We start from the raw sequence: 19,481 nt of genomic DNA, 5'->3' as shown, positions 1-19,481 counted from the left end.
TGACACTGAATGCCTCTTCTCTGGCTGACTAAATTTACAGATGACCACAAGCTTGGAACCATCATTAATTCTCCTGATCACACTCAGATACTCCAAAAAGGCCTAACCTTGACAGCCTCACAGTGCCAAGTTCACAGTCTGTAAAGCTAAACACTAAACAAAATGTAGCATTCTTTAGTCTAGCAAACAGGAACTCCTGTGCACCTCCCATATAAACCACAACACCCTTAAAACCATCACTGTCATTGGAAACCTAGGCAGCTTACTTGATAAAAAAGTCTGTTCTGACCTCTTTGTATCCTTTGTCATTTATAAACACTTTTAGCTTGCTAAGGCTTGGCTGGTTTAAATGTTCCTCATCGGCCATTACATTCTGTTTCTGTATAGTGGAATGAGTAATAAGTGTTTATGTCTTATTGGGTAGAGACATGGACAAACTCCTTATCTGCTTTTGAACTCTGTAGGGTTTTAATTTACATATTCAGTACTGCATTACACACTTCTTTGTATTCTAGGTAACCAAAATAAATACATACATCCTCTCTTTTCACATGTATTTCATTTGCTCACATAGACAGTTTGTGGCATCAGTTCTTATGCAGCTATGGAGATTTTGCTGTATAACTTTAAAAAGCAAGACATATATCTACTTCTATATTATATATAAATACATACACAACACCAGCAAATACTCCAGCATCAGAAATTAGTACAGCATATGAAATGCCAATTCTCAGTCATAGTTTTCCTACAGTCTGTATTTTTCCACAAGGCTGCCTTTTCCCAAACTTCATAAATTCTAAGGTGCTTCTTGCTGACAACAAACCTAGACAATAGTTCTGCTTACTTGATTAGCCAGCTTTTTTCTGCCTGCCTTAAATGTGCTTGCTTGATGAGCTTAATTGGTTAATAATTTGCACTTGTTAATTCTTAGATGCTTCCACATTGACTCATTCTTTCCTAAGTGAACTGTTTTGCCTCAGTCTGTAAGATCATAGTCTCTTACCCAAGTGTGTACTGTCTTCATGAGTAGTCACAGTACCGTAAGTCTCAGAGATAAGTCATAAAATGAATTATAAATCTTAGTGAGTAAGGACGCGCGTGTGAAGTGGCTATCAGGGAACAAATAATGCTTCCCAGTTAAGCAGGGACAAACTTAACAGATGCTTTTTGTTAGGTAATTTCAGGGTTGCTTAGGATAAAAGTCAGTGTTAGCTCTGAAGGTACTACAGATTATCATTGACTTTAATCGGCGCATTTGCTTGCTGAGAGTTGGAGGCACATAACCACCATGGAAGCAGACACATCCTTGGAGAGTTACTTGGATCAGTGCAGTGCAGATGTAAGTATTATTATTTATTTGTGTGTGATACAAAATCAAGTCTTATATGTTTTCTTTAATTGTGCAATGGAGCTAAAATATTTCTAATCTGATATACTAGTGTTTTATGAAGAGCAGAAATGTAGTTAAAACCAATGCGAACTTTCTAGCAATACGCTGTAATAATGTACAGTATACTAAAGCCCAACAAGGATTTGTTAGAGTTGCAAGACAAGCTGCTTGATGCTAGTAGAAATGTATTGGTGATCATCGTAACATTTTGTTTATTTATTTCAGTCTGCAATTATTCCAGTAAATATTTTGCATAATATTATCTTGTCTCGTAAATTAAAATCACAGCACTTGTGTTAATGCATAGTAAAAGTATAGGTATGTTTTCTGTTTAATGAGAAATTGCCTTGCTTTGCAAATGGAGAGTACTACCATTCTTAAGTACTTCCTCCAGCTTTCTTGTTATTAGATCGTCTTATTTTTGTGGCATACCTAGCTGAGTTTGTTTGATTTACAACTTGGTGACACATGCCTTGGCACATTGGTGAGGTGGGCTTGATTATAGCTGCTTATTTACTTTTGTAGGAAGCCAACTAAAACCCTTTAAAACTGTCACATATGGTCTTCCAGGATCATTTAATAAAAAAAAATGTTTGTTTAGCCTGAAACTTCATGTTGGATCCACAAATGTGTCTGCATGTGATAAATAAGAGGTTGTGGCCTATTAGCAAAAGTATGTGAGAAAGTCATCCTTGTTTGTTCGTGTGGTAATAAGGGAGAGCATGTGTTGGGAAGCTGTGACAGGGAATACCTAGCCTACTCCTGGAGGACACTGAACAGTGGCATATATTATCTGTACATGGATGCTAATAGATTAAATATGCATTCTTGTCATTATAAGGGCAGTTTTAGTTAAATATTCTAAAGATGCAGTTAAATATTCTAAAGATGCACATAACCACAGTCTACATTACTTACTTGATTTCAATCTTTATCTTGGCCAATGTTTCAGATAATTCATGTTTGCTCTTTCTAAAGTCTTAAGCATTTCTCAGGTATGACTATGCAAGTGTACATAGTTGGTTGCCAGTTTAGTTTCCTGTTGTGTTTTTTGAGGAGCCTTTGGAGTTGATCTGTAGTTATCTTTTAATATTTTTTGCACTACTTTCTCTGTGGAAGGCTGTTGTAGTAGTCATGGTATCCAGTTTCTAACCAGAAATATGCATCCCTTGGTTTACTCTTTGACTTTATATTCTGGAACAGCTTCACTAAATTTTTTCCTCATGCCCCACCCCCCAAATAATGCACATACACACACTCGCATATATTGGACAATGCATCCCTTGGTTTACTCTTTGACTTTATATTCTGGAACAGCTTCCCTAAATTCTTTCCTCATGCCCCCCCCCCCCAAATAATACACATACACACTTGCATATATTGGACAATGCGTATCCTGAATTCTGTGCTTGTAAAGATAAGGAGCAGTTTGCCTGCATGGGGAGCATCTAGTGTATGTGCACGTGTGTTTGTGTATTAGGTGTGAATTGTATTTCATGGGTCTGGAAGTATAATAACCTTACAGTCTGCAAATAACACAAGAAGGCTGGACAGCATGGATGATACTAAGAAAATCGTATCTTAATCAGCTACTCTAAAGTTGTTGTGGTGGTGTATCAACCACTGTAGTGCCCCATAAGGCTTGATGACTGAAGTAGAAAAACAATATAAATACTGTGTGTGTGTGTGTGTGTGTGTGTGTGTGTGTGTGTGTGATATATTTTCTTTTCTTAAGAAAAGAAGGTTAAACCAAAAGTTGAAAAGCCCTAGTGCTTCTGATTTTCAATATTTTAACAGACCTCCTCTAAAGGGTTGTGCTAGACTAGACCCTAGTGATTTAAGCTGCAGTCACTGCATTTTTACTTTTACTACTGTGATCCTCTTTTTTTTTTTTTTTTTTTTTCCCCATTATGTATGGCCAAGAGTAATGGCTTTTCTCAAGATCAAATGCTACTAAAGAATCTACCAAAGCTTAAATTTCCTTTTTTTTTTTTTTTTCTCTTCTATTTCCTTGCTGGCTTTTCATTTTCTTATTTCTAGGACTGCTGTACTATAAAAGACCGTTCAGAAGATCATTTGGAGAAATTAAAGAACTTTTAGTTGTCTCCTAGTAAGTGTGCCACAATAAAATCTCTAATTAAATACTTTGAACTGCAGCTGAAAACCTACTTCAGGTTCTTTAAATTTTTATTTATTTTACTGTGTGGGGAGAAAGAAGATCCTCAAGAATTATGCAAAGCAAACTTGGATTACTGGTGACCAAATCGGTATATTAATTTCCTCATTTCGTTAGGTTGTTTGTAGTAACTTAAATTTTATTATTTGGATTTACTCTGCAGTGTATGTGTGTCAGAAATTTCTAGTACAACATGCACCTCGTGTAAGGTTTTACTATCTGGGTCTACATAGCATTTGGCATGCCATGTGTGTAATTCCTGGTATATGTGCCTCCTTGTATGGTATCCTCTGTGATTGTTAGTAATGTTGGAGTACAGTAGGATTATTTGAATAAAATATTTGGCTTTTAAGCCTTTTCATAATAAGTTGCATATCAAAACAGTTTTATACACACTTAGTAAACCTCAACAGTATATTGAATGGGGATTATTTGAAATGTTTGAGTACCAATCTGCATTTGATGCTCGGCTCTTAAAATTGCGGTCTCTTATTTGTATATTCAGCTATAACTCTGCAATAGAATACGCAGAACTCCTGGCTCTCAACTTTCTCTGAATTTGTGGAGCATCATTATTTGTTGTCCATTCATACTATTATAATAGAATACAAGGCTAATGACCCAAGGGGCCACTTTAAGCCTAGCCAAGTTCCCTAACATAACATTTCATTGGTAGTGGTTCCCAAATGTTTTGTTGGTAGTGTATATTCTTGGTTAGACAAACAATTATAAGCTTCATCTCTCTAGTAGAAGCATGGGTAGCAGACAAGAGTATATATGTGGTTTCCCCATCCACTGATCCAAACTCTGTCTGAATAAATACAGCAAAAAACTCTGCTTCAGATGGATGGGAAGTCTGTCCCAGAGAAAGGGAGCCTCTGGGATACACATCTAGCCCTCCCAGCACATCCTATTTATGTTAATCTAAGGACCTAAACCTCCCCAGTGAGTGTTTGTGATGCCATTTGTTTTCTGAATGTGTAATGAATCCATTTAGAGCAGAATCTGAGGAAGCATTGTCGGTTAGGCATACGTCACCTCTCAGCAGCTTGTAGGAAACTGATTATAGAGAGTGATGATTTGAGGCAGTCTGCCGAGTACTTTTCTACCCCTTGTATTCTTTTTGTGAGAAATCTCTGTGGAAGCTCCATTTGCTGCATATGCCTGAGGTACACTCCAAAGGGAGCATTGTACTCAACGATAGGTCTTAAGAGGGCAGAGTACAACAAGAAAATGTTTTGTTTTGACCTAGACGGCATATCTACTGTATGTCTGACCTTCTTGGAGGATATTAGTATTTTGGGGGGGGGGTGGGATTTATAACTGATTTAGACACTGGACATTAGGCTTGACTTCAAAGAAATGGATGTCAAATGTCAGAGGTCACAGGACCCCACTCATAACTGATCTATTTGTTGAGGTAGGTTGCCTTTTTCTAAGTTTGCAGGTCCTATCAGTGAGCCAGCTGGCTATCCAGCAGGTAATGTATGGGTTAATACCCAATTTAATGAGCTTGTTGATGCCAAGTAGAGTATTGTGTCAAATGCCTTGGTCAGGTCAAAGTAGGCTGTATGTACTTATTTATCATTGGTCATTGCTTTGGTTGTTGTGTCTTTTGGCTTTTCCCGGTTAGGGGTTGCCACAGCGGAACTCCGGTCCGCTAATGATTGGCAGTAGATTTTTATGTGCTGAGTTGCTGGCCCTGACGCACAACCTTCAACGAAGGTACGCCCGTTAACGCATGTCTCCACACAGAAGATGGTCTAGCTGAGAATCGAACAGGACAACGTCTTACTGTGAGGCGACAATGCTACTGCAGCACCACCACCGCAGTTTGGCCATTGCTTTGGTAACCTTCTCAAAGAAGACCAACAGGTTTAGTAGGCAAGACCTGCCCTTGAAAAACCCAAACTGATTAGGGCCCAGTGTGTTTATAGGTTAACTGTGTTATTGTTTATGATGGTCATGATTACCCTCTCCACAGCTTTGCAAAGCAGGCTCATCAGGCTAATGGGTAAATAGTTTACTGGGTCTGTGGATGGCCATCCTTGTGCAGTGATATAACTGTTGCAGTCCTCCATTCAACAGGTACAATGGCTGTTTGAAGGCTGTGGTTAAATAGTGATTCTAGTGGAACTGATCATGTTTTATGCTGTTAAAGAGGCATCATGGGATATCATCAGGACATATTGATGCTGTATTTTTTTGACATTTGAAAGCTTCTTGAGGACTTGTTCTCTAGTGATGGCTGGGGGGGGGGGTGAGATAGTTGTTGGAATTTCCTGAAGAATATCTGGTGGTGGGGGTGGGGTGGGGGTGGGGGTTAAACTTTGAACCAAATTTGTAAGCCTACAGGTTAGCTATATCCAGTTCTGTACATTGCTGTGTATTACCTCTGAGGTTTTGGACATAGCTGAAGAAAGCCCTGTGATAGTCCTTGATCTGGGTGGCTATCCTTACCTCGAGTTTGTTTTTTGTGGACTTGGCTGATGAGGGAGCTTCTAACTTACTGGGTACAGCTCCCCTTAGGTTTCGCCATGAGATTTTTCCTTTTGTGGTATAGTCTATTAATGCTAGAATGCTACCAAGATGGCTTTTTTTGTGTTCTGGCCATATGCTTACTTTGGGTGGATACAGCAGTTTTTATACAGCTATTGAGATGGTTCTAGAGGGTTTCTGTTAACTTTTTGGCATAGGCTGCAGTATTCTCATGGTTAGGGTAGCCTAGAAATTAATTTAAGGTGTCACATAGTAGTTGGAAGTTTGCCTTGGAGTGATTCTTAAAAATTGTAGGACTCCTTATTTACCTCTCATTTATAGTCTGGCCTGACAAGTGGACATTACACTTGGGAGGGTGCAGAGTTCTGTCATGTTTGTGAAGACCACGTTGAAGATGTTTGAGCCCCAGGTATGTGTATGTACTAGCCTGTCCAGGGTGTTGGCATTTATGAAGTAAAGACCTCTCTTGGGTTCTGTGTTGGGGATAATGTAAGATTCAAGCTTATACTGGGGTAATTGAAGTAACCCATGAATATAGTGTTGGATTAGATGGAGACTCTGAGTGGCTTTAAGTAAGTGTTGTGGTTTTCCCTGAATCATGGAGAGGGACCTATAGCTTTTAAATATATGGTATGGGACCTTATTTATTATGATTTGGATGTGGAGAAATTTGAGTCCATCTTGCTGATACATCAGTCTAGAGGTGTGTTTGTTAATGTATGTAGAGACAACACCGAATTTGTTCCCTCCTGTGCAGTAGCTGGTCTAAATGTGTGGAAGGCATTCTAGCCCTGCTGATTGTCTCAGAGCACCAACTTAGCAGCTCCCATGTAAAATTTTTGATCCTCTGATAAATCGCTTTCTGTTGGTAATGCCAGACATTTAGAATTTCATACTTACTCTTCAGAAAAATATGTGTTTATGTACAGTGTGTTCTATTCTTCTTCTTTCGGCTTTTCCCGGTTAGGGGTCGCCACAGCGGATCACTTCTCCGCTCAAGATTGGCAGTGGAGTTTTATGGTGTCAAGTTGCCAGCCCAGTGCCCAACCTTCCACAGAAGGCACACTCACACCTAAGGCCAATTTAGTGTGTCCAATCCACCTACAGCATGTCTTTGGGATGAGGGAGAAAACCGGAGTACCTGGAGAAAACCCACGTGATCACAGGGAGGACATGCAGACTCCACACAGAAGGCACCTCAGCCAAGGATCGAACTGGAGAACCTCTTGCTGTGAGGTGACAACGCTAACCGCTGCACCACCGTGGCCACCCAAAGTGTGTTCTATTAACTAAGTGAATTTAAAATATTTGAAAATTGTCCTATTTTGGACTGTGGTTCCCCATTACTTTGCCTGTGATTGTTGAGCAAATAAGTTAAGAGCTATGATAGGACAGCAGTTTTAAGTTGTTCACTGATGCAGAGGCTGGATTTTTCAGAAGAGATGCAGGTTTTCCAGGTATGGTCCTTTTTCTGATTGTTGAATAGCGTAATATGCCATGTTAGTGGAAGGATGAAGAGGCCAGCTGTGGTTCTCCCATGCCAGGGAAGGTAAAGGCATGCATTTAATTGCAACGAAACATGTTAGGACTCTAGGATTATGTATTTGGACACACAGCATAAAATAATTAAGGGGGGGGGCTTATTTTGAAGTATCAGTTCACTTTTTGGGGGTTTCCCACAGCCTAGAAAATTTGAAATTATCCTTCAGCAATTTTTGGCTGATGCTGTCCTTGCAGGCATCTTTTTGATCTATTAAAACCACATTCCTTTGCCAGTAGAGAATGACCTGTGGTTACAGTGTCTGATAATTCATTTGGAAGGGATTCATGAAGGCCTGCAATTTATTTGTGTGGGAAGGTGATTAGATGTGGAGCAACCATGAACATGGGGATTTTGGAGTGCTTGTGTGTAAACAGAAAGAAAAACTGGGCTAATTGTTTACATACTTTTTAAATAGGAAAAATGGAGTAGGTACCTTTTTTTACAAATTTGTTTAACACTGACCTAGTATTGATTATCTTTGTTTTTGGAGATGCAGCTGAGAACTAGCTTCAGAAAACCCGATTTAGTCTGGTGTTTGTCTTTTTCATTTAATATGAAAAACTTTTTTGTGAATAAAGCTTTGCCTGCAAGTAGAACATTACTGATTATTAGGCAGTCTGGAAGATTGTGTACTAGAATAGCTGATTGTATGCTTTTTTGAATGAACCTGTGATTCAACCTATAAAAAAAAAAAATAGTTTTATTGGAGTGTAAGGCCTCCACCATAAAACCTCATGCAAATTGTACCTTTGTATCCTACTTGCTTAAAATGTTTGTGTGAATTTTACCTTGAAGAGGGGATTCCCTCCTCTCTCAGGAATGATTTATCTGTTAAATGCAGTTTAACCATTTGTATATTTAACACAATTGTAAGTGCACAAGTCTCTTTGAATTTCTGGTCAAATGTAATATATATAATATTACAGAAGAGAAGAGTTCTGATATTGCTTATTCAACTGTCTTTAATCTCTTGGAGAGGGAGTTGGTTTCACTGACTATTGTCTCTGATTTTGATCTCTTGGAAAGGTCAGTTTTTGGAATTCTTCAGAGACCACTAGTGCCATCATGTAGCACTGTGAGCCAGTGAGTTATTGCTTCACTACTAGCTACATATAGATCCAACTTAAATGTTTTGGTACTAACATTTATTTTAGATGCATATATATCCCCATTATGCACAGCTAGGCAAAATTAAAAACACTGATTTATGGTAAGTTGCACTGTCCAATGGTGCTAATCCTCTCTGAATCTTACCCTCAGTCTCTGTTCACTGCTCTTTGTTTTTATTTGGCATTCCTTATCCTACCAATGCTTTGCTTCCACATTGCTTCTGAAAGGATGTAGCAGGAATTTTCTGCTTAGTATTGAAGAGATGCTTCCTGGCAGTTCTTCTGACTTTTGTCTTGATATGCAAACTGCTGGTGATTATGGTTTTAACTGGAGAGTTGGCAGAGTGAAAGCAAAAATCTAATGACTCTGCATCTCCAGCCTGAGAGCTAAAAATACCCAAGATATTTTATTTTATTTATTTTATTTTACATTTGTTGACCGGGAAAGTCAGACTGGACACAAGTCCATTTTCAGTGGAGGCCTGGGGAGAAAAGCTCCAAACATTAATACAGAAATAAGTAGCTAAAAAACAGTTTCAAATATGGAAACATAGTACAAAACATGTTTACAAAAAGAAAAAAAAAACACATTATAAATATAAACATGTTTATAAAAAGAAAAAAAAACATTATAAATATATTGCATATGAGGATAGGTACGTCTTGGGAGAAGGCTCCCAGCCCTACTGCGGTTTAAAGGGGAAATAATTAGTCGTAAAGAAGAAAACAAAGCCATGTATGTTAAGAATAAATTTAGAATATAGATCGTAAAGGTTCACATAGTCTAACATATGTGGTAGTAATCTAATTCCAACTTAATTGTTTTTACAAGTTGGACTTGGGTTGAACCTTTTGATTCATAGCTGAATCCTAGCAACAGGCATAGCAAATATGAAGAACTGAATTTGATTGAATGATGCCACAATTCATAGAAAAGTTTGTTTTTAGCAATTGGTTCCAATTCGAAGGTGGTACTGTATATATCAGTTTGGAAAGAGATGTTAGTCTGAACTGCTTTGCCAAGGATGGCCTGCACCCCTCCCCATGGCTTTCTTGTATTGCCTACATCCTTGTCCACCCCAATGCTGCTTTTATTTATTTATTTTTTTTAGGGAAATTCCAGTCTTCAAAAGCTTCTAAAATAACAAAACATTAAGGTATTGCCGGCTGACAAAGAATGGAAAGATAAGTGATTAATGTATAACGTATGCAACCAAAAGTATAGTTATTCAAATGTATAATGTATGATATCATAAACGATAATTTAGAGGTTTCTTGTTTGAAAAAGACATGGCATTGCTGCTCAGTGATAGGAATCTAAACAAAGACTGTAATACCTACAAGCATACCTGTGATTAAGCGTATAGGTTCAAAGGTGTGTGTAAGTTAACAATCGAAAGGGCCATTTTAAGCCTAGCCATGCATCCCAAATCTCCCACAAGTTCTGGTACCTTAAGTGTAAGCAGGGGCCTGGGAAGTGAACCACTTACAGGCTGCCTGTGTCCATTAGAGACATAGGTGCCAAAACCAGGGACAAATTTCCTGTTCCCCATCCAATTTACACTTGAATTAGCTTAGGGAGGAACTCTGCTTCATATGGATAGGGAGCCTTTCCAGAGAAGGAATAGTCTCTGGGATATGTACCTGTCTCTCCAGCATGTCCTATTTATATCACAAGCAAGGCTTCTTTAGAGCAGTAATTCTGGTGCTGTTTGTTTTGCAGATACACAGGAGATCCATCAGAGTGAAGTCTGACAATGCCTTCTTTGCCAGACATAGATCTCCCCTCAACAGCCTTTAGAGACAGAGTACAGGGATAGGGCCTTGAGTAGCTTGCATAGGACATGTTACTTATGTACTGTATTCTTCTAGTGAGGAACTTCTCTGGATGATCCTGTTGTTGTTGGAGATGCCTAGTTAGGTGCATACCAAAGGGGACATTGTGTTTTGATGATAGGGTTGAATGCTGAATGCAGTGGAACAACGACTTCTTTGGAACTAGATGCCATACCTTTCTTTACAAGTTGCACAACATAGAATGATTTCCTCACTACTGTAGACACATGATAGTCAAAGGCTATATTACTGTTTGTGTGTCCCCAAGCCAATGACTACTGGGTCAGCTCTTAGGGGTGTGTTGTTGATATGATAGTTCCCAAGGGTGGATGATTTCCAGAAGGATACTATTATGCATTTCTTGGCATTTAATTTTGGTCCATGGCTCTGACACTAGTTATTTGTCTGTGTCAGCCCTTTCTAAAGAAGATTTGTTGGTAGGGGATTCAAAGACTGCTCCTAATTTACAATAATCTGCAAATTTAGTGAAGCAGAGGCTGCTTGTCATTGGTCTTGACTTCAGAGAAATAAATGCCAAAAAGGAGTGGTCCCACGACTGATCCCTGAGGGACTCTGCTTATGACTGGCCTCTTGTAGAGGTTGACTCCCCAGTTCTAATTTACTGGCTCCTGTCTGTGAGTGAGATAAAGGTTTGTACCCAACTTCTTGAGTTTGTCAACAATGCCTGAGTGGGGTATTGTGTCAAATGCCTTTGCCAGATCAAGGTAGACAATGTGAACCATTTTGACCTCCTCCATTGCTTTGGTGACCTCCAAGAAGTCCACCAAGTTGGGTAGGCATAACCTTCCCTTGATAAAACCAAACTGGGTTGAGTCCAGTGTCTTGAGGTTTCCTATGTCACTATTGATCATGATGAGTCTTTCCATGGCTTTGCATATGAGACAAGTGAGACTTATGGGTCTGTAGATAGCTCACCTCTGTGCAGAGGGAGGACTGTTGCTGTTCTCCATTCATGAAGCATGAAGCCTGTTTGGAGGTTACAGTTAAATAGCAATTCCAGAGGGCCTGAGAGCATGTTTCATGTTATTTAGAAGGCATCCTGAGATATTGTCTGGTCCTATTGATGCAGTGTTCTTGACCTTGGCGAGAGCATTAAGAACCTGTTCCACAGTGATGTCAGGGGGGAGTTATATTTGATGGTATTTCAAGTGGGCAAGGTTGAGGTGGAGAGATGCTTTAAAGTTTAAAGTGAATTTGTCGGCCAATAGCTTTGGTATATCTTCTGGTTCAATATATGTGGCTCCACTAAGAATGATCTCTGCACACAATTGTGTATTGCCTTTGAAGGTGCTGATATAGCTAAATAATGCCTTATGGTTGTCTTTTGCTTGGTAGGCCAAATTTATCTCAAATTTGGCTTTGTTAGACTTTTGCCATCTGAGTTTGTTTAGTTTGAGAGTGATTTTATCTTGCTGGGTGCTGCACCTCCTAATTTTTGCCACAGTTTTCTTCCTTCTGTTAGAGAACTTTTGATTCTACCAGGGTGGCTTATTTTTTTAGTTAGTTCTGTACTATTTCCTGGTGGGTACAGCTCCCTCTATGCAGCTATTAACGTGCTTGTATAGGATTTCTGTGAACAGTTCTGTGTAGGCTGCAGGATTCTCAGGTTCTATGGAGGCTTGGTTATCACTTAAAGGACAACTATGGGAAACTGCAAACGTTTTTGCTCTATCATTATTATTTTTCTCCATTTAGAATGACCCTATCACCTTAAAATGTCTGTTAATTATAAATGTTTTTTTTTCCAATGTCACTGATCTGTCCTTGAGCGGTTATCGGTACAGCAAGCCATTAGAAAGCAGTACCTAATCTTGCGCTTGCTGGCTTCCCTGACAAGTCGCCCATCAGCTCAAGACATGATGCCACTCCTGGGTTTTTCGCTGAGTAACTGCCCACTCGCTAAATATGCATGCCCTCATCCTCATTACCATTAGATCGCATACCTTATTTAGGGAATAACACTTGTTTATTTTAGTGGTTACTTCGTTAAATCCAACTGAAAGAGTTGCCAATTTTGTTAGAAAAATTAAAAAAAAACCACACAAAACCAGGATCATTACATTTTGGAGTGTTTCCGGCTTGTCCTGCAGATTTTTGATTTTCATTAAAAAAACTATATTGCAGCTAATGTTTACATTGCTAGGACACAGTACATTACTCTTAACCTCTTAATGCAAGCAAGCTGAACAAAGTATGACATAATGGAGAGGGCAAAGGTCGAAAAATAGCAGTGCAGTTTAAATGTAGCTTATATAAACTTAGAGATTTGCTGCAGTAACAGGATTTGTATTTGTCATGCACTCTGAAGGATATGACTACTGGAAAGAAAAACAAGGCTGCAAAAAGTGTGTTATGGGTTTGCTTATTAGGGGAGTAGGGTTTACCACTTTCTCTTATTCATTCTATTAGAGATGGTAAGCTAGATACTTGATTGCTGTTAAAATAAACTTCACTCTGTGGTGGAATTAAACCAAAAAATATGATCGGCTATCGGACTGCTTCTGGCTAGTGCCGTTTTATTTATATTTGGTACATTTTCTTCACTGCTTCACTTTTGGGGCTTAGTGTATTTATTTATTTTTTGTTCTATGTAACTATTGGACGGTGCAGTGGTGCAGCGGTAGCGTTGTCACCTCACAGCAAGAGGTTCTCCGGTTCGATTCTCAGCTGGGGTGCCTTCTGTGTGGAGTCTGCATGTCCTCCCTGCATTCGTGTGGGTTTCCTCCAGGTGCTCCGGTTTCCTCCCACATTACAAAGACATGCATCTAGAGCATTTCTCCCCAGGCCTCTGCTGAAAATTGACTTTGTTCCAAGTCCGACTTTCCCCGGTTAACAAATGTTAAATAAAAAAATAAATATTGATTCAGATTATTGACAATAGAAATCTGCCAAAGGTAGGAAAAATTGTTGGACGTGTAATTCTTTATGACAGTTGTAACCTTTGATAGAGCAGTACGTGCAAAGGTGAATGGCAAATAGATTATATGCATCTGATTTAAAAGTGTTGCAACAAATATCAACTGTAATTGACCCTCACCTGCAAATGGCACATGTCACAGTGAATAAAAAGGAACAAGACTTCTGAGGGTAAATGGCTAAAAAACAGTTCAGCTGCTTTCAATGTGAGATGATTTGTGGACAAAATAAAGACCTTATATTCACCCCTTTCAACTGTCCAGAATTTAGTGGAGTGTCCTGATTCTTGTCTCATATGTCTGGTCTGTTACTCATAAAATTTACGGTTTTCTGGATTTTGGTGACAAATCGGTGAGGACTGAATCTGCTGCATAATGACAGGCATTTCTTTTTCAGACTTCAATCCTTCAGGAAATGTATGGTAACAAAAGACCTTTTACTCTAGCAACTTTCTAAGTTTTAGAACAGCAATATTTAGCAAGTGTTATATTTTTGGGGGCCATGCCCCACCCAACTCATTATTTCACTAGATATTTTGGACTGATAGGTTGGCAGCTATGCATAGTACTTTCTGTGCAGCCTGTTCTATAGCAGAAAATAACATGGTTAGGTCTAAGGACTGCTTCAACCAATGTCTGGAAGTGCCTTAGAACCTGAACATACACCACATAACTTATAGTCCCCCACCCTCCAAAAAAAAAAAAGAAAACTGTGTTTACTAGTATGACATTCAGTCTGTAACAATTTTAATTTATTGTTGTAACTGACTACCACAGTTAGTCATCAGTTATTTTTCAGATAATTAATAAAATGATTGTATCAATGAATGAGTGGATCAATATTTTAAGACCTGGACAGATAGATTGATTTCATTTGTTTTATTCTGGTTTTTAAAATGTTTTAGTACAGTTAGCATAACTGTTTGCACTCCCTTCCAATTACTGCCTAAAATATCATGCTAAATGTATGCATGAATGACTAACTGACTAAATTAATAAATACAAAGTTATACTTGTATGTCCAGTTTTGCGTTCATTGTTTTATGTGAAATTTGCCTCCTCAATGGGTTATCCAAAAGTACTAGAGAATCCTCAGACTACCTATTTAGAAGATTCTATAGGAATGAGAAGTGTACTAATTGGCTCTCTGACAGAGTAGCTGATGCATGGAGCATACTACCAAATTACATTAAAGCAAGTACTAGTTTAGATGTTTTTAAGAACGGCCTGTCCACTTTTATTATGGGAACAAGTGTTTTGGTATATTGGCAAGCTGGAAGGGCATTACTGCCTGTGCTTGGCATATTTGTATGTACAGTAATAAGGAAAAATGTTGCTTATTAACAGCAGGTCAGAATCTAATATCAGCTCATATGAGTTGTAATACAGTGTACAATGCATAGTTCATAGGTTAGTACTAGGCTAACTGCCCTTGTGGATGATTTTATGCCTAGCTAATTACCCTGTGTGAGAATCAAACCCTGCACCTTGTGTCTGCAAGGTAAATGAGTTACCCTTTATGCCAACCTTAATTTGCTGTACAGGACTGTATCTTACTCGGGCACCAGCTGGCACATACAGATGATCCCTTGTAACAAAATGTTAACTAACAATGGTGCACTACAAATTTTGCACTGGTTGAATAGGCAATAGTGATGACTACATCACAGCTATTGCATGAGTAATGTAAAATTTATTCTGCAATAATAGTTTGCACATGGTGATTACAGCACTCTGTTAAAGATCTCATTTTGGTAATTGTTCAAACTTAGCCACATTAGTGAAGGGGCAGCTGGGGTGGCTGTTTCATTTATGCGGTTGTGCATACTTAGATATTGTAATTAAGGTGTCTCCTGGTTAGTGTTTTGAGTTTTGTGCTTGAGCATACTTGGATATATTACTGATGGGGTCACTTGGGTAAATGACTCCTTTTGCTGTTTGTGCCTACCTGCACATATTACTGAAGGCTCCTTGGGGTACCCATGTCACATTTGTGGTTGTGCATGCTTGCACATAATAATGAAGGTTGCTCACTTGTTTAATGTTTCCTTTTTGTGGTTTATGCATACCTTGACATATTAAGGAAGGGTTGATTTTTAGTATAGGTTTGATTTTGGTGTTTGTTATTACTTGAACACTGCCTAAATAATGTTGGGTCTCTTGGTCACAAGCTTGATTTTTGTACATCTGCATACCTGCACATAGTATTCAAGTGGTCGCTGGTGAATATGGTCACTTGGGTAAATGTCATTTCTGTGCCTCTCCATACTTCTAAAAATTAATGAAGGTGTCACCTGGGAAGAGGGTTCATTTTCAGGCTTGCTCATGCCAAGCAATATTACTGAACAGATTGTGTGGATAATTGTTTGATTTTTACTGCTTGTGCAGATTTGGACATGTTGCATACGGGGGTCACTTGGGGAATGTGCATATGTGAAATCACTACTAAAGTGGTCACTGTGATTTGTGCTCACCAGGTCATAGTATTGAAGGATCCTTATGGTAAATGCTTTCACATTAATGCTAGTGCATGCTTGGACATGCAAAGGAAGGGGTCACCCAGTTAAGTGTCTCTGCATATTTGAACATATAACTGAAGTGTTTGTTGTGGTAACTGTTTTACTTTGTTGTTTCTGTGTACTTAGACATATTTGTGAAGGGTTCACTTTGGTAAATGTTGAACATCTGACATTTGTCTGGAGTGTTTCTCCCTAGGCCTCTGCTGAAAATTGACTTTGTTCCAAGTTGGACTTTTTCCGTAAACAAATGTTAAATAACTTGTGACTGTGCACACTTGGTGCTTGTGCTTGCTTGGACATAATGTGTCACTTGGGTTAATGTTTTCTTTTTTTTTTCATTGTGCATATTTGCACATATGACCAAAGCGGTTGCTGGGGTAACTGTTATTGCTGTGTTTCAGCATGACTGGCCATATTAATGCAGTGGTCACTTGTGTAAATGTTTCTTTGTTGTGAGTCTGCATACTTGAGCAGTTATTTATGATGGCCCTTGGAAAAATAGTTCACTGCAATGATTGCACATAGGTATACATATTACTCAAACAATTGCACGGGTAATTGTTTCATTTATTGTTGTTATTATGCATGGTATGGTGTTACAGATTAAGTGTTCACTTGTCAGTTTCATTCTTGTACCTGGACATCTACCTAAGGTGGTTGCTATTTTTTTTTTCCTGATTCTGCATACTTGCACATATAAATGAATTGGTCACTTTGTGTAAATGTATACACTTTTTGTGCCGCTGTATACTTGGACAAATTCCTGATGATGTCACTTGGGGAAAGTGCTTCATTTTGATGCCTAACCATTTTAATGAAGAGATGGCTTGGGTAATTGTTTCTTTTTTGCTGCTTGTGCATATTTTGAGATGTTACTAAAGGTGTTGCTTGTGGACGTGTTTAGTTTCTGTACTAATGCACACTAGGACATATGAAGGGGTCAGTGGGATAAATGTTTCATTTTGGTGTTTCTGCACACATGGCTATCTCATTGATGGATTATTACAGTAAATGTTTAGCATTTGTACTTGTGCATGCTTGTAGATAGTAAGGAAGGGGGTCACTTGCTTAATGTTTCATTATAGCAGTTATGCATAATTTGACATTTTATGGATGAGTCCCTTGGGTGTATGTTTCCTATTGTATTTGTGCTTACTCGGACATAAGTCAGGAAGGGATCACCTAGTTAAATGTTTGATTTTTGTTCTTGTGCATACCCAGTCATGTAACTGAAGTGGTGGTTGTGGTACTTGCTTTACCTTTGTATGTCTGCATACCTGTGCATATCCATGAAGGGGTCACTTGGGTAAATATTTTGTGTAATTCTGCATCCTTGGACATATTACCGAAAGTGTCACTTGTGGAAATGGTTCATTGCGATTCTTGCATATGCCTAATTATATTACTGAAGAGATTGCACTGGTATCTGTTAAATTTTTACCGATTTGTGATATTTGATCATACTACCAAAAGGGTTGCAATGAGGACATGTTTCACTTCAGTCCTTGTGCATACTTGTAGATTTCAACAAAAGCCTTACCTGGATATATGTTTCATTATGGTGTGTGTACATAACTGGACATATTGTTGAAGGATATTCAGGATAAATGTTTTTACATTTGTGCTTGCGGATGGTTGGACATAGCAATGATGGTGGTCACTTGTTTAGTGTCTCACTGTTGCGGTTATGCATACTTGGTCATATTTATTTATGTATGTATATATTTCATATTTGTTTACCTATGTGTTCTGACTGGCTCTTCAGAACCCATTTTCAGCAGAGCCCCAGGAAGAAAAGATCAGCATAAAGTACAACACACAAGCAATGGCATGACAAAAATAAACTTTGTTTCAGAAAATTACAAAACGTGCTACATATTTAGACAATTCTATAGAGTTAAATAGTCACATATTACTCTATTTGTATTTTGTTATTTCAATAACCTTGCATATTACTATAGGGTCCCTTGGGTATACATTTGATCCTGATACTTGGATGTATTGAAGAGTACTTGGATGTATTGAAGAAGGTGTCCCCTATCTAAATGTGCCTCTCCTTACTCGATCTTATAACTGTGGTGGTTGCTGGGGTAACTGTTTTATTTTGGTGATTCAGCATAATTGGGCACATTAGTGAGTCTGCTCACCCATCTGTGTTACTGAATGCTTGGTGTTGGAGGTTACTCGGACATATTAAAGTACATCAGAACTAATGATAATGTTTGTTTTTTGTGCCTATGCAAACGGGGAAGCTATAATTATACTGGGTTCTGGGGTAAATGTTTTTGCTTTTGTCTTTTAGCATACTTGTACATATAAATGAAGTAGTCAATTGGGTAAATTTTTCATTTATGTTCTTCTGCATACTTGGACAAATTTATGGAAGGTATCACTCGTGAAAATGGTTCATTTGGATACTTTCACATGCTCGAGCATTTCACTGAAGTGATTGCTTGGCTATGATTATTTTATTTTTTATGTGATCAATTTTGCACATTATTCACCTTCAGTAATGTTTTATTTCAGTAGACTTTGATAAACATCTCATTTTGGTGTTTGTGCATACCAGGTCATATTACAGAAGGATCCTGAAGATAAATGTTTCATATTTGTTGCTGGTAGATGCGTGGAAATAGCAATGAAGGGGTCACTTGGTTAATGTTTCATTATTGTGGTTATGCATACTTACACATATTACTCAAGTGTCGCTTGGGTATACGTGTCACCTTGCCTTTTTTATCTTCGTCTATTCCTTGTTTGGATTTTTAAGGTCATCTTGGTGTTTCTGCTTAACTGGACATACAGAAGAATGGGTCAGACAGTTAAATGTGGCTCTGCATACCTCAACATATAAATTTAAGTGGTTGGTGGTATAACAGCTTTATTTTGGTGTTTCACCATACTTGGACATATAAATGATGGGGTCACTTTGGTTATTGTTCCACATGCGTGCTTGTAAATGCTTGGTGTTTGGGCTTGCTTGGACTTATTAAAGTAAGCAATTGTTACTTAAAGGTCTGCCTTTTTTGTGCTTGTGCAGACTTGGACCTAAATACTTTTTCCCCCAGAAACCGTTATTTTATTATGTTTCATCAAAAGTTGTACATATTCTTTGAAGTTGTCAAGTTAGGTAAAAGCTTAACTTTTGCTCCTCTGCATACTTGGACCAATTACTGAAGGTGTTATGGGAAAATGGTTCATTTCAATGCTTTCACATGCCTGAACATATTAATGAAGTAATTGCTTATGTAAATCTTGCTTTTTAATGTTAAGAATGCATTGGGTATATTACTAAAGTGGTTGCTTTTGAGAAATGTTCCATTTCGGTACATGTGTATAATTAGACATTACTGTAGGGGTCATGGGAATTAATGTCTCATTCTTGTGTTTGTCCATATCTGCCCATATTATTGAGTCATCCTTGTAGTAATTGTTTCACATTTTTGCCTGTTTTTGCTTGGACATAGTAT

The 19,481-nt window shown here is 38.3% G+C and overlaps 1 protein-coding gene across 3 annotated transcripts in view; it reads left to right on the top strand.

Annotated features, from left to right (window-relative positions):
- Positions 1–928: 928 nt before the first annotated feature.
- The window catches only part of TBPL2 (TATA-box binding protein like 2), a 559,024-nt gene continuing 540,471 nt past the window's right edge, over positions 929–19,481 (top strand). For 2 of the 3 annotated variants that reach the window (XM_044074426.1, XM_044074424.1), the window contains exon 1: positions 929–1,342. In XM_044074426.1, coding sequence (XP_043930361.1) covers positions 1,292–1,342 — 51 coding nt within the window. In that variant the 5' untranslated portion in view covers positions 929–1,291. The remainder of the gene's footprint in view (positions 1,343–19,481) is intronic. The other variant, XM_044074425.1, reaches the window with a different exon arrangement.

The sequence above is a fragment of the Protopterus annectens genome, chromosome 6.part0, assembly GCF_019279795.1.
Source record: "Protopterus annectens isolate FY-2018-M chromosome 6.part0, PAN1.0, whole genome shotgun sequence".
Taxonomy (NCBI): Eukaryota; Metazoa; Chordata; order Ceratodontiformes; family Protopteridae; genus Protopterus; species Protopterus annectens.
Note: the sequence above shows the minus strand (reverse complement) of the source record. Positions and strands in the feature narration are given on the sequence as shown.